Source organism: Microcebus murinus, chromosome 8, assembly GCF_040939455.1.
Source record: "Microcebus murinus isolate Inina chromosome 8, M.murinus_Inina_mat1.0, whole genome shotgun sequence".
In the NCBI taxonomy this organism is placed as follows: Eukaryota; Metazoa; Chordata; class Mammalia; order Primates; family Cheirogaleidae; genus Microcebus; species Microcebus murinus.
The window spans coordinates 82,239,254-82,264,715 of record NC_134111.1 but is presented as its reverse complement, the minus strand read 5'-3'; the positions used below and the strand labels follow the sequence as shown (position 1 = coordinate 82,264,715).

Sequence of the window (25,462 nt, the reverse complement as noted above, 5' to 3'; positions counted from 1 at the left end):
TTTTGTGGCAAATTTTATCTTCTCCTATAAAAATAGAACCATGGCCAAAGCAGAAATAATCATCATTCATTTGAGAACAGGAACCATATTGAATTTTTAAATTTTAAACTTCAGTTTAAAAGTCTATCTTTTAATGAAACAAGGTATTCTACTGTGGAAGTTAATTTGGTATTACCACAATAAGCCATTAGGAACACTGTATAGAAAGAGATTTTTCATTTTTCAAGCTTAGTCTGAGAATAGTCCCAGAAGCTTGGAATTTTTTTTTTTAACTTACAAAATACAACATATGGTGGCTATATTTTTCTGTCATGGAATATTATTACACTACCATTGGGAATGTAATTACACCTTTCCCATATGCTTGTTTCTCATCCTGAGGAAGCAAGGACATAATTAAATCTGGCAATGAAAGAATAAAGGTATGGCAGGAGCTTCCCAAAGTGTTCGGCAGAGCTATCCTGGGATTATTCCTGATTGACAGCTTTGTAACATGGAATGTACTTGGTAGCATTCTTTTCCAAAACATACATAACCCAATTTCACTTGTCCCAGCAGTATTTGCCTATCCCTAAGGATTTGCTTATTTCTACAATGGAGAAGTTGCACTTAAAACTGCCTCTAGCACCCCTACTTCACCAACTATATGCCTGAAAACAACAGTAAAGTCAGGGGGAAAGGGGCAGAGTACAATGGCCAAATAGAAACCTCCAGCAGTTGTTCTTCCACATGAACAACAAATGCAACAACTATTCATGCAAGGAAGCACCTTCAGAAGAACCAAAATTCAAGATAGTAATCACAGTATCTGATTTTAATATCACATCAAGGAAAGAGGCACTGAGGAGGGCAGAAAAGACAGTCTTGGATTGCCTATGCCATCCCTCCCCCAAACCCCAGCAGTGCTGCCCTGGTGGGCCAAGTGGAGAGAGAAAATCTGTGTGCTGGAGAAAAGGAGAGTGAAGTAATTGTGGACATTACATTGGAATTCAGGCCCACCCTGTCACAGGGGAACACAGTGCAGGGCAGAAATCTGCTGGTACCCACAGAGGGAGCATTTAGATTAGCCTGGCCAGAGGGAAATCTTCTACCCTGAAACCTGAGGCCTCACCACCACCAGCCAAAAAAAAAGCAACATGGGCCTGGAATAAATGTGTTAGGCAATCAGGCCACAAAAGCTCTTGGGTAATTTCTGCAGCCTTTCTGGCTTGGAACCAGTGGACTTAGGGTGCATGTGACCCAGTGAGACACCGGAGGTGGCAGCCACACTAGTGCCTATGTCACTTCTACCCCAATTCTTGGCAGTGTTGCTCAGTGAGAGTCTTCTTCCACTTGGGGAAAGGAAACAGAAGAGTCTAGAGGACTCTGTTTCATAACTTGGGTACCAGCTCAGCCATAGTAAAATAAAGTACAAAAAAGACTTCTGGAGAAACTGGATATTTATATGCAGAAAAATAAAAATACACCTTTATCTCTTGCCATATGCAAAAATCAAATTAAAATGGATTAAAGACTTAAATATAAAACCTAAAATTATGAAGCTACTAAAAGAAAACATTGGAGAAGTGCTTCAGGACATTGGTCTGGTCAAGAACTTCTTGAGTTATGCCAACAAAGCACAAGCAACCAAAGCAAAATTGAACAAATGGGGTCACATCAAGCTAAAAAGCTTCAGTACAGCAAAGGAAACAATTAACAAAGTGGGGAGATAACCCACAGGATGGGAGAAAATATTTGAAAACTGCCTATCTGACAAGAGATTTATAACTAGAAAATATAAGGAGTTCTAACAACTTAATAGAAAAAAATCAAATAACCCAATTTAAAAAGGGCAAAAGATTTGAATAGACATTTCTCAAAAGAAGACATACAAATGACCAACAAATACATGCAGAAATGCTCAGCATCATTAGTCATTAGAGAAACGCAAATCAAAACTACAATAAGATATCATCTCACTCCAGTTAAAATGTCTTTTATCCAAAAGACTGAAAATAATGAATGCTGGCAAGGATGTAGAGAAAGAGGAACACTCATACAGTTGGTAGTAATGTAAGTTAGTGCAACCACTGTGGAAAACAGTATGGAGGTTCCTCAAAAACTAAAAATAGAACTACCATATGACCCAGTAATCCCAATGCTAGTTATAAATCCAAAAGAAAGGAAATCAGAATACTGAAAAAGATATACTTGAAAAGATATCTACATTCCCATGTTTATTATAGCACTTTGATAATAGCCAAGATTTGGAATCAACCTAAGTGTCCATCAATGGATGAATGGAAAAAGAAATGTGGTACATATATGTGATGGAATATTATATAGCTATAAAAAAGAATGAAATCCTGCCATATGCAACAATACAAATGGAATTGGAGAACATTATGTTAAGTGAAATAAGTCAAGATTTGTCTTAATAATGAAAAATCTCACATGTTCTCATGCATGTTTGGGAGCTAAATACTAAAACAATTGATTTCATACAGACAGAGAGTAGAATGATGGTTCTACTCTGAGAAGGGCAGTAGGGAGGGTGGCACAAAGTAGGGATGATTAATAAACACAAAAATATAGTTAAAATGAACAATATTTGGTAGCACAACAAAATGACTATAATCAACAATACGATAGGGTATACTTTAAAATAACTAAAAGAGTGGAATTGAAATGTTCTTAACACAAAGACATGATAAGTGCTTGAGGTGACTGATCCCCCAATTACCCTGATTTTATTAATCCACATTGTATTCCTGTATCAAAAATCACATGTATCCTATAAATGTAAACAACTATTATGTACCCATAATAGTTAAAAATAAAAAATTTAAAAATAAAATAAAGTTGAGGCAAAAACAGATATATATAGCAAGTTGAATTTTTTTCTGGTGATTAGCAATAGCTTATTGATAGGCAAAAGATACAATGAAAAATAAGTAGAAAAACAAAACTATCTATCCTCTTTAAATATCTAAGCCACAGGTTTCCCAGTCATGAATTTTACTGATTGGATCTTTTTATTCTAAAATGTTTTATTCCATTTCAAAATTGTTTCAAATCCAATGTTGTTTGCAGGGCATTCATGTGCACAAAACTGATTCCAGAAAGAAGGTAAAAAAATCACTTTAGAACTGCAAGTTGGTACGGTACTTGGTTTCAATACAAAAGATCTGAGATTCACTGATATTTTAACCATTGATAAGTCACTTCATCTCTGGGCTTATGTTTTCCTTTTCACAGAAAAAAAAAAATTAATACCTCCTCACATTTCAGCACTGAATGCTGCAATTAATATACAATGTCTCTGAATTAATATACAATGTCTAACACATTCCTGGAAGAAAATGTATGCAAGTATAATAATTTAAGCATTATTATTAGGCATAACAAATCATTCTCCCCATAACCCAAGACAAATAATGCCCCATTTCTCCAGAACAAAGAATCCTTACCGTTTCCACTGCAAAACTTGGAGCAATCTTTTCATTAATCTCATTTAGTTTGTCTGAGAACAGCTGCCTGTCTTCTGTGGCCATAATGGATTCAACTGAAGTTCCCAAGACTTTCACACCATACTCCTTGAGCACACCTCTCTTGAACAGCTCCACTCCTACAGAAGAACCAAATATAATTAGTTTTTAAAATCTCAAATTTTGTGTCTTTTTTAATAGACACCGGAATACAATTTCTTTTAATCGTAAAATTAAATCCACCATAGTCTACAATAGAATTGCACTTAGGAAAAAAGATTAAAATAAAAATTTTGAAGAAAGTCTAACAAAATATGTTACTGATGCTATTACTTATATTATCACCTCTGCAAATCATTTTTATTGTCCTTATTAATAAAAATTATAGTATTACACTGAGGCTTAAAATTTCAGTACCCTTCCTTTCCTTCTAAAATCCATCCCTATAATGATATTCTATTATTTAAATAATCCCAAATATATGGGTCTCTATCTGGGTTAAAAAATAATCACCAAAATTGTTTGTGTTTTCACTATGTTGCCATCTAACTTTGGCTGAGTTTTTTATATTTAACATACAAATTATTACCCCAATTAGCTAAAGAGATTCTCATTAATGATCTATTTCTAAATGTTTGAAGCATTTTAAAGAGAATAGAGAAGTAGATTTTGCAGATGCTTGAAGGAATGGTAGAGAGACTATGTTACCATTTGTTACTATATGTTACACATATATTTTCTATGTTACCATGAAAATATATGTGAAAGGCAAATGCTATAAGGCTGATACATAAAAGCATGCAATCAATGTTAATTCTCATTTTTTCCATTCATAATAGTTTTTAGGACTTCAATGGCAACAGAGTAAAACAATATCCTGGGATAGAGGAGGAAAATCCAAGAAACCTATTTGACCATTCTGGAGCATTAAATCAAAAGGTTTCTTTGTCTCTCAGCTGTTTGTGAAATAAACTGGTAATATTCATCATCTGACATTTTTAGTTTGCCTATTTGCTAACTGCTTCTTCGCACATTAGAGGAAAGATTTCATGAACACACAGAGCACAATTGTTAGATGGGTTCAAATAAAATATCTTACACATAGGTGCAGAGGTCGAAACTCTGCCATTCAAAGAACTCACCGCAGTTCAGAGCTGTCTGGCCACCCATGCCTAGAATTAACCCGTCTGGCCGTTCTGCCTTGATAACCTCTGTGACGAACTGAGGGGTGATGGGAAGAAAGTAGACAACATCTGCTTGCTTTAAGCCCACCTCATTGGTCTGGACTGATGCAATGTTTGGGTTCATCAGGACAGTTTTGACATTTTCTTCCTGAAAGAAGCAAAAGCATCCAGTATCTGAACTTATGGACTCTAAAAGAAAAGAATGGCCACACTCAAATAAAGGGTTACTGGGTAACAAAGCTTTTAGGTCATTCTGAGAGCTGTAGAGATCAGTAATAGGACTAGTGAATAGACGTTAAAGGCAAGCATTTGGTCAAAGAAGGAAAGAAATTCTTGAAAATAAAACTATTCAAAAAGAACTGGCTACCTCATGGGGTTCACCATGAATTCCTTGCCACTAGAGCTACCAAGCAAAGCTGGAGACCATGTCTATAGAATTTGTTTAGAAGTACACAAAAAAATATTACTAAAATTTATAGCTCAACAGACCTTAAAAGAACAAAATATTTCAAAAGTTTTTAAATGAGTAAATATAATAAAACGAGAGGCAGCATGAAAGCTGTTTCCCCTTCTATTATTTGTCAGAGAACAACATTGAGTGTGTGTTTAAAATGCAGGATAATCTCTTCCCATCCTGCTGGAATCCCTGAGAGCCTTTTGTTGATTTCCTTTTTTTCTAGGTTTTCATATCTGCTATGGTGTATTAATAAATAGCATTACACAAGTGTTTATGCATATAATATGGCAAAAAAATTAAAATATGTATGTGTACCTGTGCACATGTGTGCATGTATGTGTGTATATGTATAAAGGTATTCATAGCCCTATCTCATACCTTACATCTGGAGAGATCTTTGAAACAATTCTTCATATAGGTTACTAGGTTACTACGGATAATTGTTTTATAAACCAGGATGAGGGTGACACTTAGCAAACTAATTATTATAAAATATGGCCAGATGGTTTTTATTATTTCATAGATTAGCATGTCAATTTTAAATTCTTCTAAAAAAATCAACAAAATATTCAGATGAAAGTCTAGAAATTATCCTTGAAAGCCCTACATGTCCTTGGGGGAGGATCTGAATAAAAAATTAAATCTATTTCATGTTACTTTAAATTCAAATAGTACTTTAATGCTTGTAATGTACCTTTTTATTAATTTATTTGATTCTTATACCAAGACTAGGAGAGACATTTCTACCTTTTAGATGAAGAAATTGAGATTCAGTAGGTTAAATGGCTTGCTAAAGGTCATATAGCTGGTAAGTGGCAATATTAGGACTCTAATCCAGGTGTTATGACTCAAGTCCTATGCCTTTTCCTCAATATGAGTCATTTCTCAAGATTTGAAGATTGTTATTATTAACGAAATGTTGGAAAGATACATATATATAAGCAAATGCATTTAGAATGTGGGTTGGAATTTAAATAATTGAGTCCAAATCAAGAGCACATCATGAACAGAAGTTATAGAAAGTCTCACTACTAAAGAAAAGTGCCAAGAAATTTAAGTATATTTATATATTTTTCTGAATGTGCCATACAATGAATAAGACTATGTTTACATAATAAATCATACAGGAAAGGATCCTATACATGCATGCAATGAGTGTCCATTTATTTTAAAATTTATAAATAATTTCAAACCTTTTTAATTAATTTTACATTATTTCTCTCTTTTTCATAATGTATGCACCAATTTAATATTTTTAGTTCATTAATTCATCTTTATTAGCCTCTTTTACAATATGATCTAATAATTCCTATTCCTCAGTTTAAAATGTATAACTTCTACCCAATGGATGTAAAACTCATAAAAATACAAGCTATGAAAATATTCTTTGTAAAACTCCCAAATAGGATATACTAGTTAAATGTATTCTAAACCCTGAATACACTCAGATTGTGTTCTAATCAATCTAAACCACTGGACATCTTCCAATTACCCATCAAATGAGAAATTGAACCACAATACAATTATGAAAAGTAAAGCATCATTTTATAAATATTCAGAAAAAAGTCTGTGCAGGTGTATGTACACCCATGTGTGCATGGAGGAGAGTGTTGAAAAAATAAAAACAAATGGGTAGGAGAGGAAGGTCATTGGGACTATGTTCTATCTCTTTTCAATAAACATCTGTGAGGTAAAAATCTTTGAATGTAGAATACTGAAAAGAAAAAAACTTTTGGCCAACTGTTTTTCCCCATTTGCTGCTCTAGTTTCCTGCTAACTTCCTATGTTGCCCTCTTCTAGCCAGGGCCCTGGTCAATGGCATTACAAGGCAAGCAAGGTCACCGAGAGCTCACATTGCCTCTGATTGACACCACGATGGAGACCGTGCAGGGAAATAAGGACACCAAAGAGAGGCCATGTTACCTCTTCAAAAGAAATACCTTAAATATACAATGGAATTTTTCTAAAGTATTTTTCAATTGTATTTTGCTACAATAAGGGTTGGGGAGATTATGAGAGGATTTGAAGAAAAAGGGAGGATGCCCTTCCCAATTTGGTTATCAAATCCTCTTTTCCACTTGAAAATTCAGCCATACCATCCTGTTTTCCAAGTCACTGATAGGGAATTGGGTCCACTAGCGACAGGCAATAACTTCTAAAGTTTGAACAAAATGCATTGTTGCCCTCACTCCCCCAACTGGAGCTTCCCATGTCAACCACAGAGATGCCTGAAGCATCTTGTAGTGCACTTAAAGTACTTTAAAGCACCAAGGATGCCCAAATTCCATCTTTCATGTAAAAGACAAGTACATTTGAAAAGCTCACTGCCTCAAAAGGAATAAGCAGCATCAATTAACGTGGCTTATATGTTTTCAGTATAAGTAGGCAATAACTTAAATAATTTTGGAGACCAATCTGACCTCCGTAATTTGCAATTGTGCATATTCGAGGAAGTTAAAAATCTTGTTTGTGATCAAGCTTCCTTTAATTCAAGATGTGTAAGGAATAGTTAAGGGAAATAATTACAGTGACTTTGAAAAGAGGTCGTGTCATAAATCTAAATTATAAAATACTAATTAGACTCATTAAAAGGAAGTATATTAATTCTAGCAAAGATCAGATTCTCTCACCTTCATGGCTTTTACAGCTTGAGATCCCGAGTAATCAAATTCACCTGCCTGACCAATGGAGAGACCTCCTGATCCCAGGATAAGGACTTTGGAAACCTAAAGCAGTAAGAAAAAAGGCATTGCTTTCATTACTAAAATGGTGAAAAGACGGCATTTCCAAGAATGGAGAAGGAAACTATACTGTCTGAGCATATGTGGTGATTTAAGGTACGGTGTTTTGAAAAATACACAACATATAAAGGATAAGACTAACAATTTAAACATCTTTAATTTCAATGCAATTTCCAGAGTTTATGAAACTTTTAAATTTTAAAATATTTTTGGAAAAGGTTTACATTTTATTTAAATATATAAATATTTAAAAATATCTACATAAATATATATGTAAGTAAAAATATATATCTATGTATACTTATATATATTGTATATATATTTTCAAATATATTAATACATACATCCTTCTAAATTTTATATAATAATGGGGGTGTATGTATGTGTGTAGTTTAACTATGAAGGAAAGGGTAGACATTATCACATTGACATACGTAAATAAATCAGGATATAAGTCTTATGCTATATTCATCCTTATCAATTTGCTCTTTGGAGGTTAAATAGTGTTCAGTTCAGGATGCTGAATAATAACTCTTCTAGTTGAAACAAAAATTATTCTATCATTTATAATGATTCTGTAGTCTGAACTGTATCTCAAGCTTACATAGGGCTATGGCTTTTTGGGCAATGGGAAACATCAAATTCTAAACTAAGTTAAACTCTATTCTTTATTAAATTATGTTATTATAAATATTCTAGAAGAAGTAAACATTAAAAGATATTTTTTAAATCAAAATATGAAAATTCTAGTGAACATCATCAAGAACCAATAAATGATTAATTACAAAATGATGGTGGATTATGATGTTACCAATCATCTTTCATAGACATTGGTATGGTTTACATCATTCACTGTTTAAAAAATCATCACCTGAAAGAGAAAATCCAAAATGCATTAAACCAAAAACAAGTCCACATATACTAACCTCAATCCGAGATGCAACTAGGGCTGGCTTTGGTAGAACTGATGTAATAGTGGTACCTTTTCCCTTCTTTATCAGTGAGAAAAAGGAGTCAAACAGGTACTAGAAAAAAATATAACCAGCTAGTTAGAAGCTTCCAAAGTCAAGGTTGTATGTAGATCAAATACAGGATGGCCAGTTAAATTTGAACTTTAGATAAGCAACTAATAATATTTTAGTATAAGTTTTCCTATGTAACTTTTTTGCTTTTTTTCCAATAACTAAATGTTTACTACTATAAGAATTAGTTCAAATAAACATTTCTAACTGTTCACCTGAAGTCCTATAAAAAAGACGTTTTCAACGGTCATTAAAAATTTCAGATGCCATCTAAAAATGTCAAGTCTTTAGCCCCTTAATTGTGTATTATCTTCCTCTTGTAAATCAAATTCTAGTTAGACAAAAAAAAAAAAATTGAAGCTATATCACTTCACTTATGCATCCTAAAATTAGAAATACTGCATTTTTCTACCAGCTCTAAAGAAATCTCTAAAGATTATTCTTAAACTTTACAAAGAATTTGCTCTGTCATTTCACTAGACATGACAAATTTCAACAAAGGATATTCATTTTGCAACTATTTGGCAGGACCCAAAAAATAAAGAATTATGTGATAGTGGATATTATCCCATATCTTAATTACAGTGTTCCTAACCTGAAGTCCTAATATATGCCAATTTAAATTTTAAATTTAAAAAATACTTAGCATGTGTTAGATAATATATGTAACCAAATTTTATTTATGAGTTTCATTGTGAGTTGTAATATTATGCTGACGTTGGCTATTAAGAACTCATATTTCCTGATAATATTAAAATAAGAACAAAATGCAAATATCTAAAAACGCAATTTAGGGATGAAAGAGCAAAGCTAACAAAGGGAACACTCTTATTCTCCTCCTCCTTTTACCTAAATGCCCTTTCTGACAGTAAATATCTTCTGACAATGAAGATTTACTACTAGAGACCCCTGAGTGTGGGAGGCAAGAGTCACACCAGACGTCCCAGATTTGTCTGGATGCCACGGGGAGTTTTTGTTTAGAAAGATGTGCTTGAACACTGAACCGGGAAAGCTTATACAAAAAAGTAAAAATACTTAGATTAAAAACAAAACTCCTCTAAGCATTTCTTATGGTTCTTTGCGTAAGCCATCTGAATCCTATGCATGTGCGTGCACACCCTCTCCTTTCCCCACTCTCCTGCCCCTCTCTCTCCTGCTGCTGTTTATTTTCCCTTAGTGGCTATACAACCAGTTGCCATAGGGATTTCTGTGAAGTCACAGATGGGGGATTAAAATTTCATTTCAGTTATGAGAACGAGAGAGAGCAAGAGGGAATTCATTTGCATAGTACAACAATTGTAAATTTCAGAACTAAATATATTAGAATGATAATGGGTTTAAACAAAAATAGCATCACCATGGGTTTCTTAAGAGCTTTCCCACTTTAAGTTTTAAAAAAAGATAAAAATTTCCTTGGCGATATTCATAGGGAAATTTTAATACAAAATGTGTGTTACTGAAGCACTTTTCTTGAATGTTCTATACCAAGATCATCTGCAATGATTAGTTTGATTTCTTGAACTTTCATATATACACATTTCTAATTTTTTTTAAGTATATAAGAGGCCTTATCTTTCTGACATACCTCAGTGTCTGTCGGCCCTGGGCTGACCTCTGGGTGGAACTGCACAGCAAAGAACGGTTTGCTCTCATGCATAATCCCCTAAAGGAATGAGAAACAAGAAGAAATTCCTTCCGTAACAATGAATGTCAAGTGCGGCTATGTATTATTCAGTGGGCAATAAAATTCAAAGGAAAAACTGAGTTAAATGCTTAATGAAAATATTTAAATCTAACAGCACTATTAACATGATTGCAGAGATCTTAAGGACATACATATCTAACCATTTTGGTAGGAATAGAAAATGGGCCAATGAAAAGTCAACCAAATGTGGTTTCCTTAAATAAAAAACAACAGATTTGGCTATAGCCTTTGGAACCCCTCAGGGCTCTGTTCAGAATAAACTCAAATCTTCCTATTAACTTCAACTTTTAAATTACTTCTCCAAGGATCTTCTCAAGGACTACTCTAGTACCAAGCGAGTCTCAGAGACCTACCTAGATTGGGCCCAAACAGATTTGGACCACCGGCCCATAGTTGGTAAATGTGTAAGACAATTGTTGATTAAAGACTCAAAGGGTGAATCTTAAAGAGTCAACTGATGAGAGATGAAGACAGAGAGAAATGACTTTTCAAGCCAGAGGGCTATGGGACATAACCTATAACAGGTCTTCAACACTCCTTCTCAAAATTATCTCACATAAACAAGAGAAAGGTATTTGTATCACAGAGTATTAAAAGCCCTGGGTGACATATTTCAAAATAGCTAGAAGAGAAGATTTGAATTGTTCCTAACACAAAGAAATGATAAATGTTTGAGGTGATGGATATCCTAAATAACCCTGTTTTGATTGTTATATATTTTATGCATGTATCAAAATATCACATGTATCCTATAAGTGTGAATAATTATTAAGTATCAATTTTTGTTAAAGTCCTGCACTTCCTATTACCAACTGAACTGATTTATGGACAGCACTTACCTCATTTGTTTGATCGTTGACATTCACAAAAAGTGGTTTCCACCCAGCGGGGAGGGTATTGTCCAGAGCGTAGCCATGGTTCTGAGCAGTAATGAAAGCCTGTCTGTTTGTGATATTCAAAACAGGCTGGTTCTGCCCTCTGGAGAGAAAAAAGAGAAAAAGAATAGGGAAAAAGGAAAAGTGAAGAGGAGAATATAAATGCATTAGTTGTAATGTAGTGAACAAGTAAAACCTATTAAAATTCAAAAGTTTCAATTGCTTTGTGAAAATCACTCTGTGAGAAAAGTCACAGATTGTTAATCCCAATAATTTTAGCAACAAAAATCAATTCAGGAAGCTTTGTTGTGTGTTAAATATCAGGTCTATTAAACTTCTATAATCAGTTTTAGAAAAGGGGGCATTGAACTCACAGCAAAAAGAGTTGCTCACTAGCTTAATAGAAACAGACAAATATAAGTGACTTACTTTAAGGGAGCAATAGTAATTTTAATTGCAGAGGAAAGTTACTGAGAAATAGTAAGAAGATAACCACTCAGATGACCTGAATCATTTTGAATTATACTTTGCATAGAGGGTGGGCCATGGGAGAAAGCCTGAGATTAAATAAATTAACATTGTTTGAGACCAAAACAAAGGGAAAATGAGAGGATCTAAAGATTTCTTGGTTCTTAAGTCACACCAGCTTCTTAAAATGTTACAATGATCTGAAATCAAGCTTAAAATCAGAACGGTTTCCCTTGGAATACCATTTGATTGAGTATTATAACCTCAATTTATGCCAAGGGAAGGAAAATAACTTTAAACTATAGTAGAGTTATTGTTAGAGAAGGCTGCCTTTCAAAAATGCAATAAAAGTGGTATCAGGTAGTCAAACAACTGTGAACCATTTAATAGAATGGTTATCTATTCATTCTGAAGAAACGGCAGGTAAATTCTCTAAGCCCCTTGTGTTTAGTTACTAACAGTGTTTCAGAGCTGGTTTACTGTAAACAAAAGCATAACTGCCTCACCTGTTGGCCATGGGCATCTTGTAGGATTTGGCACCAGCAGCCAATCCTGTTATTAAATTTCCTGTACTGATTCCAAACAACGGCTCCTTGCGATCACTCTCCAAAATCTAAATCAGGGAAAATTTTTATTAACCAAATAGTATGCTTCCAAGAAATGTTGCCTCTGAAGGAATAAAAATGAAGAGTCCCTTTTTTCCCCTTCATTAACAAGGTAAACAGAACAACATTAAAATGAAAATGAATTAAAAGAAAATATAGGTAAGGACATAATTGACAATTTATAGCATTAGAATTCAATAAGGTGTACCTAATACTCACACTAAACTACATCTAATTAATATTTCTTTAAAGACTTGAAGGTCTTATAGACCCTGAAGTCATAATGAGTAACACAAGTTGTCATTTTACAAGTTTAAGGAAAGATACATTTGGAGATTGGACTCGAATTCTATTAACTCAAGGATGCAAACCCAAAGTTACTTTGCCTGAAGAACAGCTCTATTGCCTCTGGAACTCTCTGCTCATTGGTTTCTCTATAGAATATGTATACTGACATTGCCTCAGAGGTCACATATATGAGTAATGACAAATACCTGAATAAGTAAATATATTATAGTTCTTTCAGATTTCAGAGCAGAAGGCCCCCCACACCTCAAACATGGATACACACTGACTCCAGGTGACCTCACCTTTTTGACATTCTGAATTAGTGGTTGTGCGAGAGTTGGATTCCCAGGTCCTCCAGCGATCAAAAGCCCATCGTACTCCATGTTGGTGAAATCGTGATTCCAGGGAACTAAATGCACTTCAGCTCCTCTCTGGAAAAGAAACACAAGAATGATGAATTTAATGGCATTTGTCTTTGCCAAAGTATAATTTTGCTGGAGTTTCTCTTGACTAACCACCCCTTAAAGGGAAGGAAAAAATACTACATAATTCATATAAATAATGCTGAGCAAAAATATCTTTAGGTGGTTCATTGTATTTTATGTGATGTAAATGAAACAACCATTAAAGCTTTGATGCTGAAAAAATTAGCTAATGCCCTCTCCTGCACTTCAGGAGAAGTTCCAGGGTCCATGGCTGGACGTGCAGGAGTATAGATTGCCTTCACTAGCTGTGGGACAGGAAGTTGCAAAAAAAGATAAATTCATCTTTAGGATTGAAGTTGGTCCACTTCTCACCTGTATCAGTTTTGCCTTTTCTTGTCTAATTAAATTTATCAGCCTTCTTTCCTAGGGTTTTCTCATATTATCTACATTTATATTATGATGGAAAAAGTATAACTGTTCTATATTAAAGTACATACGAAGGTATCTTTGAGGGTTTCCCTAGAAGCATTTCCTTAGACAAGGGTTTGAAAGAAAAAAAAGCTTATTTGGAAGGTGCTTCCAAGAAATACTAATAGGGTATCATGAGAGATCACAATAAAGTATCCATTATGACGTAGTTCCCACTATGGACAATTGGACCTTAAGCCCACTGAGGAACTCTGAGAGCCAATGTGGAATATTTACATTAGAGATAGTCCGTGGACAAGGGAGCTAAGATACTTATACATTTACTCTTTCTGGTCTTTGGTTGGGGGCTACTCCAGGGATTATTAGTTCTACGGCATTTCCTGCCTACCAGCAGGCTCCAACCAACCAAAGACAGATCACAGGCACAGAGATATTGATACTTGCAATTAGAAGATGGGCAACATGAATTAAAATGGCAAGACAAGAATGGGATATGGACAGGCCATCCACAGCATCTGCCAGTGAAGGGTCCACACGAATTTTTGTTAATAAGACAAGAATTTGAAATCATGATTTGGATATTGCTGAAATTCTCTGACAGAGAGGTGAAATGATACCCACACGGATTTGGTGTTACTCAAGTGTGTTTGTGTGTGTGTGTGTGTGTGTGAGAGAGAGAGGGTGAGAATGAGAGACAGAGACACAGAAAGAGACAGAGAGATTGGGAAAGGAGTGAGGAGAAGGAGAAATCCCAACAAAACAATATTTAAGAAAACATTGTTAAATTTAAATGGCTAATTCTCTTTAAGGATTTTAAGGTTTAATTTTAATTGAGTGTCTAAGAGTTAATATAAAGCGCTGTGAAAGTTTGCACTGTATCAGGACATGATCCCTGCAAATATGTGGTACATAATAAATGTAGAAGCTATCAAACTGACTCTAGCTTTTTAGTCATATCTAAACCCCAAAGAGAGTGAATGTGGCACATCTCAGGATGTCAGTCAATAAGTGATAAGAAGAGTCATCATTTTCTTTCATGTTTTAGTGGCCCTCGGGGCTCTTTTTTTAAACATAGCAGTCTATATCTCTAATCTCAACAGGGATAAATATGCTATTTTGTGGATAAAAAGCAACAAGAAGAGTATAGATCTCTTGTAGATCTCTTTCCTGTGACAGAGGAAATTGGCTGAACACTAACAATAGTCAAACCCTCACCTTTGAGATGAACAGATTACTTACCTTTACTAGCAGGCGGATTACATTGTTTTTTATCCCACAGTCCACAGCTACCACTTTTGTAGGGTTTCCTTTGCCATACACCTTGATATCCTGCCATTTCAAAAACCAGAGTGAGAGGGAAGTCCCAGCTATGAGCAGCAGAACAATATCATAAACACATCTGAGGAGGCTTTGCACTTAGATTGGTAACAGATTGATTGTTAACCACTAGGGAGTGACTGACAGTTAAAAATCAATTTGTAACAAAGGCATAGCAAGCGCCACACACTGTATCTTTTTTGGTGAAAAAAAAAAAAAGTACTTTGCTGTTTTATGCAAACTGTTGATTACAGTAACAATAATGATCCCTAAGAAATTGGTTGCTTCCATAATTAACAATCATCTTTCCCATGTTTTGCCTCGTTAACAACCAGTAGCAATGGAATTTTCAAGTATTATTGCCTGATTCAGCACTAGACAGATGTGGTGATAGATACATCATGCTTTAAATACCACTTGGTCCTCAACTTGCAATAAAGATCGGATAGGGTAAAGCTGTACATCAGGCTTATGCAATGGGACCTAATGGATAAAGTCAATATGAGAGTCACAGGAATTGCTAAACTAGCATAGGCCACTGGTCCCTTTAGGCCCCCCTGCAATTGTTTTCATTTAAATGGTAGATTTCACAAATGAAAGCATATCATAATCATTATCTACGTCTGAAGCACTGCTTGGAGGCAGATCCATTTTCACAGGCATTTACCCAAGAAGCAGTTCTCAAACTTATAAAAGGAGAAGTAATAGAAATAGAGAGAGAAAGCCTAGAAGGCTGGACGCCCATGCTGGTTCCTGCTTGGAGAGTTAGCTAGCACATTCTGAATTTAGGATGATTTCATAGTTTGCCAAAGATTTTAAATGAAAGGTGCAATCTGAATATTTGAAAGAACATTTTACTTTAGCTGAAACATCTACCTCTCCACAAAGTCTATATGGAATGTGAAATCATAATCTTCAACCTGTACTTGAGGAAAAAAATATAAAAGTATATATTTTTTTGTTCTCCTACTTACTATTCTGAAGAAAAAATGCTCTAGTCCTTCTATGACCTAGGGGAATTATTGCTGAACTGATCCATGAATGCTACATGTAATCTCTCTCATCAGATAATTTGAAAAAGTATAAATTTATTCGTAACCTTAGGGTTCTGCTATAAAATGAACCAATATTACCATCTAGTTGTAACTACATAAAATTGCAATTATAAGACAATGAATTAAGTTATCAACATTCCCGAGGCATATAGCCAAACAAAACTCATAAGATATATATATAATCTCCTGATACAAATATACATTTTATTATAGCTATGATGAAATTATTTAATTGCCCTGACATTAAGAAACAGAACCAGCTTTAAGTACTACAATCCCTTGATGTGATATAGACAAAAACACAGAAATGTTCATTTCTGCTGGTCTCTACACAAACATGTTAAATACTATCCATGCATAATGACAGAAGTTAAGCAAGACCTCACCAACACTTGAACATAGATGTATTTTCATTTGGACTTGCCAAGAGAGGAAAACATTATGGAGTGTTTTTCAACCTTGTTTGACCACAAATTTTTTTTAAGGTGAATTTCTCCAGGCCAGTGTTCCTCACATTTGTAAAATGCTAGACTAGACCACCAAGAGAGTGCTCAATGCTAACATTCTATTCTTCTAAAGGGGAAAACGGCCCTCTATCATGTGGTATCTCAAACTAAATCACTTCCCTGGGAAACATGTAAAAACAAAGGGAAAATAGTTCTATGTTATTTGGATGAACAAATTTTACAACTAAAAATCAGAAATGACTATTGTATATGCCATGATTATATGTTATAATGTTGTTCTCCATGTTCATTCTGATTGGTACTATATTGCAACATGAATCATTTTCCCAGATGAACAGGTATCAGGAAGGGTGGAGGGACCAACCTTCCTAAAGACCTTCAATGATAAGGTTTTGTCACAGTAGAGGGTAGAATATTCCATACAACCAGAGTCAGTTTTCTAGTGTATTCACACACTATCTCATCACATACTTTATCACTTCTGATTAGAAATTCTTGAATCCTCACTTTGCAAATGTAAAACATAGATGGAATGCAACAATGTAAACTTGTGTGAACATTATTATACAATAGTATGACTATGGTTACTAATAATTATCATTTCTAATACATTGGAAGGCAGTATGAGATGATGTTTAAAAGGTAGACACTAGATCAAACCTTCCTAGTTATAAATCCTATACCTGTTCACACTGAGAAAGGTATTTAATCTCTCTGTGTCTCAGTTTCTTCATTGATTCAATAAGCTACTAATAGTCCCTATCCCATAGAATTACTGTGAGAATTGAATAAGTTAATCAGTAGAAAGCATTTAGAAGAGTACTTGGTACCTAATAAGTACTCAATACATATTGTCTATTATTACTATTAATAAAACTCATAATTGTTATTGGTAATAATTTTATATATTAATAATGGAGATAACAGAACTATCAGAAACACTAACTGAAGGATTTGAAGGAGAAGAAAAGAATATGCAATTTCTTTAACACCAAATCTGACTACTGTTTACTAGTTTTGTTCATTCCTTTATTTATTCAATATTTATTGAACATGTACTGTGTGAAAGGTATTATAGATAGTACTGAGAATTCATATAAGTACACCATGGGCTCTCCTCTCAAACAACTAAGCACAGATAAATAAAAGAGATGATCCTTCCAAAGAGTTAAATTCAATTTTATCCTTGTTATAATGCTGTGATTTATTAAATGATATGGAATCCGAAGGTATAAGTCAGGGAAGGCTACAGGGAAGAACAATAAGCTGACCTTCTAAACTGACTTCTTCAGGACAGAAAGGGAAGGAGAGAGGAGAGGATCACAGCAGAGGAGCAGATATGCAAACATATTCAGACCCTGCCAGAAGTGGGGTCAAGAAGGAAAGAGGTTTCCAGCGAGTCTTGAGGAAGCTTCTTGAACTCATGTAACAGGATCCTAGAAGTGGTGCTTTTTAGAAGTTTTTCAGTTAAACCATCACCAAAATGAAAAGCAAAATAGTATTAGGTTAGCCACAGAGATGCTAGAGTTACTTCAGTTCCAACTGAGGCTAACCTTGGGCAAGTTACATTTTGAATAAATTTATTTGCTAAGCCTCCATTTCTTCAGCAGTGAAATGGAGTTTTTTATGAGAATTAACCAAGTATTCAGAAAGATTGGTTTTTCTTAATAACAACCAGAGCATTCACTTTGAATGGACCATGATAACCATCAACTATTTTAGATAAGAAACTGAATGTCTGTTATATCTAGGAATAAAATATTTTAGTGAGTAAATCTATTTAAAATCAAATTTTGTGTACACAAGTACTTTTTATAATCCTTCCTTCCTTCCCAAGAACTTCAATCACTTTTGTAGAAATAACATTCACTTTCTTCCTGTATAGAGTTTCTCCAAGAGACTTTGTTGCCCCACTGGTGATGGAACAGAAGTTTCTAGCCATCTCTCCTGTAGTGAAAATGAACTCCAAGGTGGAGCCAGCCAATAGCAGTGGCTCCACATAGGTTTCCACGGGATGGATTCTGCACATTTAAAGCACAATGACAACCAAATACATAGTCCTAGGAGAGGGAAACCCCATTTTATCTTTTGTTCTAGGGAGTAAAAACAGAAAGTAGCAATCAACCTTTTAAATTTCAAAGTACACTGAAAACTTTAAGAAAAAAATTCCATAGAAAAATCCCACAGACATCTCAAACATCTAATGAAATAATCACTGTGCTCCTAATTAGTTAAGACCCCTAGCTGAGAAATGAGGGTGATGTTTTACCTAGTCACATCCACTTCCTCCTTCTCCCATTTCTCCAATCCACTTCGCTTGCTGTCTTGTCTCCCTATCACAGTTCAGTTCAGGTTCCCATGAGTTTTGTCCTGACTAGCCACAATAACCTTCTAGCTACTTGCTCTTTCATTCATTTGTACTTTGTGCTCCAAAATGATGCCGAACAAGTTCCCAGTGGTTTCTGGAATTGCTAATTAGCCATTGGTACAAACCCTCTAGAGCTAGCCCCAGTCCATCTCCACTCATCTTTGGCCAAATGTGTGACCCAATATGTGTGAACCCTTTGATTCAGCCACACCAAACTACGCATAACTCTTCAAACACACCAGGTTGTTTTATACTTCTATGCTTCTCAACACATGCCATTCCTTGTGCCTGAAACACAGTTCTCCTAGTTCTCCACTTACTTACCTATTAGTACCTGCTTGTTGTGGCTCAGAGCAAGCCTAACTCTTCCACAGAGCCTTCTCTGCTGCACCTGTCCCATTTCAGTGCCGTCCCAGGCATGCCCTCCCAGACCCCTATGCATACTTGATCACGGGATTCTGCACATGGCAATGCAAAAGCTTGCTTGTTCCACCAGGTGCTATGTTCCCCAAGGACAGAGACTGTAGTTCAAGAGTCTTTCTCACACCTACACTAACAGGTATTCAATCAAAACCAGTGGACATCTTCCTAAAATGTATTCTATACATTTTTATAAATATATAGCAAACATTTCACTTTAAGGTGACTCAGTCAACATTGTGAATGTTAATTTTTGAACCAAACCATAATACAATAAATCTTTAGTGTGGAAAGAAATGTTTTTCCCTTTACAAAATGACCCCAGACTCTGATTACTGTGTCTGATTTCTATAAAGTTCTCTCAGCTCTCTGGCAGGTTATTAGTTCTGACTTCTGATCATCACTATACCTGTCTTTGGCAGTTCAGTGTTCCCTTTATTGGACATTGTTAAAATCTTAAACTGGGGGACCAGAAACAGGGGGAATGGGAGCCAAAATAATAGTAAAAAGCCTCTACATTAGAGCATGAAGTTTCCCATGTAAGCCTGAACGTAAAGGTTACTAACTTTAAATGAGCTGATTTTGTAATATATATTTCAGCTGCTATGAGACCCCCTTTTCCCTCAACACTAGTGCTTCTGGAAGATGAACTCTGCCTAAATGAAGATTTTGATATTATAAGAAATGTAGGTCTAAAGGGAATAAAGTGAAACTACAAAATATAAAAGAAGATCTCTCACCTTGGTTGAAACCTCAGCAATCAAATTCTGTTTATTTGGATCCACAAAATCCACAGGCTGACCTTCAAATTCAATCTTGCCAAGCATGGTTCCCTATCAAATTAAAAAAGCAAATTAGACAGTTAAAAGGATGCAACTATGAAGGTGCTGACAGGATAAACTCACAGGGACTTTAAACAGCTGCTCCAAGATTTAGATGTCTTTATAACTACTCATAACCATCAGCAGAAGATCTTCATCTTCTCAAACTGGAAAGATTAAGTAATTCACACATACATTTTGAGAAACACTCTGGGAAATACAATTAGTTCTTTTAGGGCTGAGACTTTTGCCTGGTGTAAGCAAAGTCAAAAGGCAACAGGATTGGGGTCTCTAGGCTCCACACTGGTACAAATTGGAGTATTGTCTCTCCTCTATACTCCTTAGTGCATATGACCTGGAGACATTTCATGAAAGAGGTGGACAAAACAAACTATTGAGAAGAAAATAAGAAATCTAGAAATCACACAAAAAAATTGAATAGAAGGAGGATTTCTTACATTGTGATAGTAAAATTAATTCACCAAAAAAAGGTGAACTGGAACTTAGTTATAAACCTCTAGAAGCTTCAATGAAAATATTCACTCCTTTAGACATGTTAATGTCCAGGTGTCCTGAAGGGCCTGAACTTTAAAGAATGTTTTCAACCCTTAATTTGTGAAGTTTTCACAAATTAGCCCTGCTAGCTTGAACATGGGAATGTCATCTTCTTTTCATTAGCTGTATCATGAGATTTACTTATTTGTTAGTAAGTCTACTTTGAGCTATTTAGGGAAATGGCATGCTATATTTTGTAATCAAGATTTTATTGAGGCAGAAAAGTTTAAAATAGTTCATTGATTTTACCTTCTCCTAGGAAATATTGCATTGAAGGAAATAGAAGGAAGACTTTGCTTCCCTTTTCAACTTAATCCTTGGGGGAGAAGTCACTGGAGGCGGGTGAAGTTAGAAAGCCTGCACGCCATGCAGGCACAATTGTTATTTCAGTGCTATTATTAAAACCAGAGTGTTGCCTCAAAGTTTAAGAAAACTAACTACCACCTTTCCCTTCCACTCTGGATTACTAAATTTCATGGTGGTCTGTATCTACTTTTAGAATCCAAGTCACATAATCCCTTGACTATATTTATAGATCCCTAATTTTGAAATTTGGGTTTCAGTTCTCCTTCCTTTTTTCTTAAAACGTGCTGAATGAAAAACAATCTTACTTTTCTACCTAATATTAATAGAAATGAAATCTATACTATACTAATATGTTTTTAATATGAACCAATAAATATAAGAGGCAATACTACTGTCTGGTCTGTGATCACCTGTTCAGCCAAATTTTGAAAACCTAACTGCCTATGATACAATGAAAGTTCATTTAAACCTAACACATCACATGAAGGACACGTGTAAAGAGTTTTCCTAAATTACTAGCCCTTGCGATACTCTATTCAACCTGCCAATTCTGCAGCCTGAAAAGATTTTCCCAATTTTATTCTCTTCCCATCCTGGTAGCCTCATCATTGTTTACTGCTTGAACATATCGTTAGGCTAAGAAAACACAAGAATCTACCTGGGTTGTATAACTCTGCTAACATCTATTCCCGGGAAAATCATGGTGGAGGGAATAAAATCAGAGGTGGAATAGAGTGATTGTATAAACTCTTCGGTATTCCCTCTGGTCATGGGTATGTGGCCATATTCTTATTTTCAGAAACTGATCTTTCTTTCTGTTTCTAGAGAGCCTGTGTCAAGATATATCCTAATAAGGAATCGACAACAGATTATCTTCAAGAATCTCCTTCACATACATACTTTCAAATTGTATCATTTATCTTTTTTTTTTTTTATGTAATAATATCCAACGAGAAACTTTACTTGCATTTCAGGAATTTAGTTAACATTAGTGAGGTAAAATTTCTTTCTGACGTGGGATATTGGAATATGAAGGCTTCAAGTAAAAAATAATAGCGTCAACCTCCTATAGCAAGAAGCAGCAAGCAGATGGTGATAAGATATTCTCAGAGGAGGGGTCAGATGTTGCAGCAATCAGATATGAAAGCAAAAGATAACCTTTCCTTTTATCACCTTGGTCACGGATAGTCTCGAGAAAGACTATATAATTGAGGCAACACATGCAGGGCCCATTTGGCACATTCATGAAGGGCAACTCACTAATTTCACGGATAACACTTCCAAGAGGACAAAACAAATGACAGCACCAATACCATACACTTTCTGGTTTGCGTTTTTTCAGCACGTAGGCATTCAATTTAGGGAAAATTGTTATGCACTGAGTTACCTTCTTCACTTGTTTCACTTAAGTCTTGTCACATGAGCTGAATTATAAATGCCTTGACTTGTTGGTGTAATGAACACACACAGTGGGCACTCAATAAACTGCCAGGTGAATTAATCTCAAGTCCGTTCAGTTACAAACATGCCAATCAAGCATTCAGTTTTGAAAATTACCTCAGAAATAGTAAAGCAGAATAACAGAGACCCAAAGAGCAGAAGCTGGCCATATTCGTCCCTTTACATATTAATGGATTCCTCAGGCGCTGAGAAAAAAAAAATATGTGAAGAAACAGGTTTGGCTAAAGATGATGATCATACCTTATCCCGAATTATTTTAGTCAGCATTCTTGTGTCCACCCCATAAATTGCAGGAACCTATAAGAAAAAAATTGTAGTGACAGTGAAATTGGAGGAAATTAAATCCAGCATTTTGTTTTCAAGTTACGAACTTAGCCTCATCTATCTTCTTGAGCAGTAAATAATTTCTCCACTCTTTCTCTTCTCTGACCCAGGGCGACTGTGTTGTCAGAACACGGTAAATTGCCGCTGCAGTTGGGCACAGGACTCTGAATACCCAGGCCCTTTCTCAGAATAAAAAATGAGAAATTCTGAACATCAATCTACTGCTATAGTTCTGTTGCTTTTAACTCAGCATGTAAAATAAGTAAAATCACATATATGAGATACATATGGAAATACGTATATGATGTATATGCATGTATATGCATATAGGAATCAGTCAACTTCATAAGCAATAATATGCAAATCTGTGTTTTGAACCACATGTTCCTGGCACATAGTAGGCAATCTACACATTTTTCTGAAGGGCCCTGTGGAGTCATCGTGCTGGACTAAAACTTGCTTATCCTATTAGTCAACCAGGCAATACCAGGATTTGTTTTAGTTTCCTTCACTAGATTGGATAGAAACAGATGTGGTATAATGAAAGAGTAACAAGTTAGGAACGAGGAAAACAGGTTCTAATTTCTCTGCTTCCACCAATTATCTGAAAGGTGTTTAAGGTATGTATTTGTTCTCACCTGTAAATAGAAGGAAGCTAACTGGTTATTATCTCAGACCTTTTTCTAATCTACATGCCTGTGATCATGGAAGAAGATTCAAGGCACATTTAAAAACCAAACTAGGCCAGGCATAGTGGCTCACGCCTGTAATCCTAGCACTCTGGGAGGCCAAGGCAGGCGGATTGCTCAAGGTCAGAAGTTCAAAACCAGCCTGAGCAAGAGGGAAACTCTGTCTCTACTATAAATAGAAAGAAATTAGTTGGCCAACTAAAAATATATATAGAAAAAATTAGCCAGGCATGGTAGCACATACCTGTAGTCCCAGCTACTTGGGAGGCTGAAGCAGAGGGATTGCTTGAGCCCAGGAGTTTGAGGTTGCTGTGAGCTAGGCTGACGCCACAGCACTCTAGCCCAGGCAATAGAGTGAGACTCTATCTCAAAAAAAAACCACAATAAAAACCAAACTAACAAGCCATTGGTTAGGCTTATACTAAAAAATAAGCTATATCAGGTGCCCTAAATAACAAAAAAGAAACATTTTAATTTTTTTTTTAAAGAAGTCTCCTGAATGACCATTACAGAAATTAACTATCTGGGTAATGAAAACAAAATCAGATATTGGTTGAGAATAAAACAGTAATGGCCCAAAGCATGATATAGATGCATTCTTCTCCCTTTTAAAATTTAGGAAGAATGAGACCTAGGAAGCCACCCAGATCAAGACTTTTTGATTTCTCAGAAAGAGACAACATTTAGGTAGACACTCATGCACTCATTGGAAGGCAGAGCTTCCTTAGAATAATATTCTATCAATTACAGGCCTATCAGTAGTTGAACAAAAAGCAACTACAACAGCACTGAAGCTGAAGCTAAATATAGTGGGTCCGTTAACTTTAAGTCCTAATAACATTCAAACAAGGCAAATCCTCTTATTTGAATACAAATTAATATTTAAAGTAAGGAAAGTATAATATAAGGTTTTATAACTTTTTTCCTATATTATTTCATAGTATTTAAGCCCAAAGTAACTTAGGGTAATCTGCTTATATTCATAAGAATTAATATTGATGAAAGTACTGTATGGAACGATTATGTGAACTGCACAGAGTTGCACGACCAGTTAACAGTAGAGCTGGTACGAGAACTCATGAAGCAAGTAATATAACTAGATCCCGGATAAAAGTAGTGGGTGACTTGTCAGTTATTCAAGAGAATAGAAAATTCTAAAATTTTTCTCTACCCCCTTTCCCAAATGAGAAATGCTACCAAGCATGTTTGAGTGCCACCTAGTGGATAAACTGAAAATATGTGGTCCTCAGCATTTAAAGGAGGATGAGTCCAGACACTTCAGCCTGTATATGGTGAGAATCACTCTCTGAAATAGAAAGATCCCAAACTGCATGGTCTTCCTCTATATGCTTGGCACTTTTGAATCTACATACACCTTCTCAACTTCCCATAGACCCCACCAATTATCTTGATGGATGCCCTATCATTTTTTCTCACCTTTTCTTCCTGTAGCCATTGCCCTAGACTCTTGGTGGCCAGCCAGTGGTTGTAGTCTTTGCTATAATTCAGCACCAGCAAACCTGCAACCTAGAAAGATGGGCAGTCATTTGAAAGGGGTGACCACAAAATACTATCCAATTCTTGTGACTTGTCTGGAGGGTCAGTTTGCCATTGTTAAAAAAGCTTTATTACACCTGCCAATATGAGACTTAAAATTTTGAAGACAAGAAGAGAAAAAATGGTTATAAACATTTTTCCTTTGAAATATGTAATTGCTACCTTAATTATCATAGGAGACAGCAGGCTTACTCAGCTTGCTGAATACCGAGACTAAGCCGGGCCCCTCTTTTTGGCACACTGTATTTTTCTGTCATGGCATTTATCAATAATTTAATTAATAATTACTTGTTTAATGCATATGAGAATAAAACAATTTTTAATCTAGATATAAAGAATATTGAAAAATTTGGGAAAATTGTGAGAACTAGTGAGAGCTAAATTAAATGATCAGTCCAAGTCATTCAAAAATAGATTGGTAGAAAAAATAGAATCGTGAATTTATCATGTAAATTT

General features: G+C 35.2%; 1 protein-coding gene across 1 annotated transcript in view; it reads right to left on the bottom strand.

The window, feature by feature from the left end:
- The window catches only part of CPS1 (carbamoyl-phosphate synthase 1), a 114,828-nt gene that overhangs the window by 70,067 nt on the left and 19,299 nt on the right, over positions 1–25,462 (bottom strand). The window contains exons 4-15 of the mRNA XM_012751480.3: positions 24,887–24,976; positions 22,677–22,733; positions 20,034–20,126; positions 14,906–14,995; positions 13,115–13,243; positions 12,426–12,532; positions 11,416–11,554; positions 10,457–10,534; positions 8,776–8,874; positions 7,739–7,834; positions 4,610–4,799; positions 3,450–3,607 (exon numbers count right to left, since the gene is read on the bottom strand). Coding sequence (XP_012606934.2) covers positions 3,450–3,607; positions 4,610–4,799; positions 7,739–7,834; positions 8,776–8,874; positions 10,457–10,534; positions 11,416–11,554; positions 12,426–12,532; positions 13,115–13,243; positions 14,906–14,995; positions 20,034–20,126; positions 22,677–22,733; positions 24,887–24,976 — 1,326 coding nt within the window. The remainder of the gene's footprint in view (positions 1–3,449; positions 3,608–4,609; positions 4,800–7,738; positions 7,835–8,775; positions 8,875–10,456; positions 10,535–11,415; positions 11,555–12,425; positions 12,533–13,114; positions 13,244–14,905; positions 14,996–20,033; positions 20,127–22,676; positions 22,734–24,886; positions 24,977–25,462) is intronic.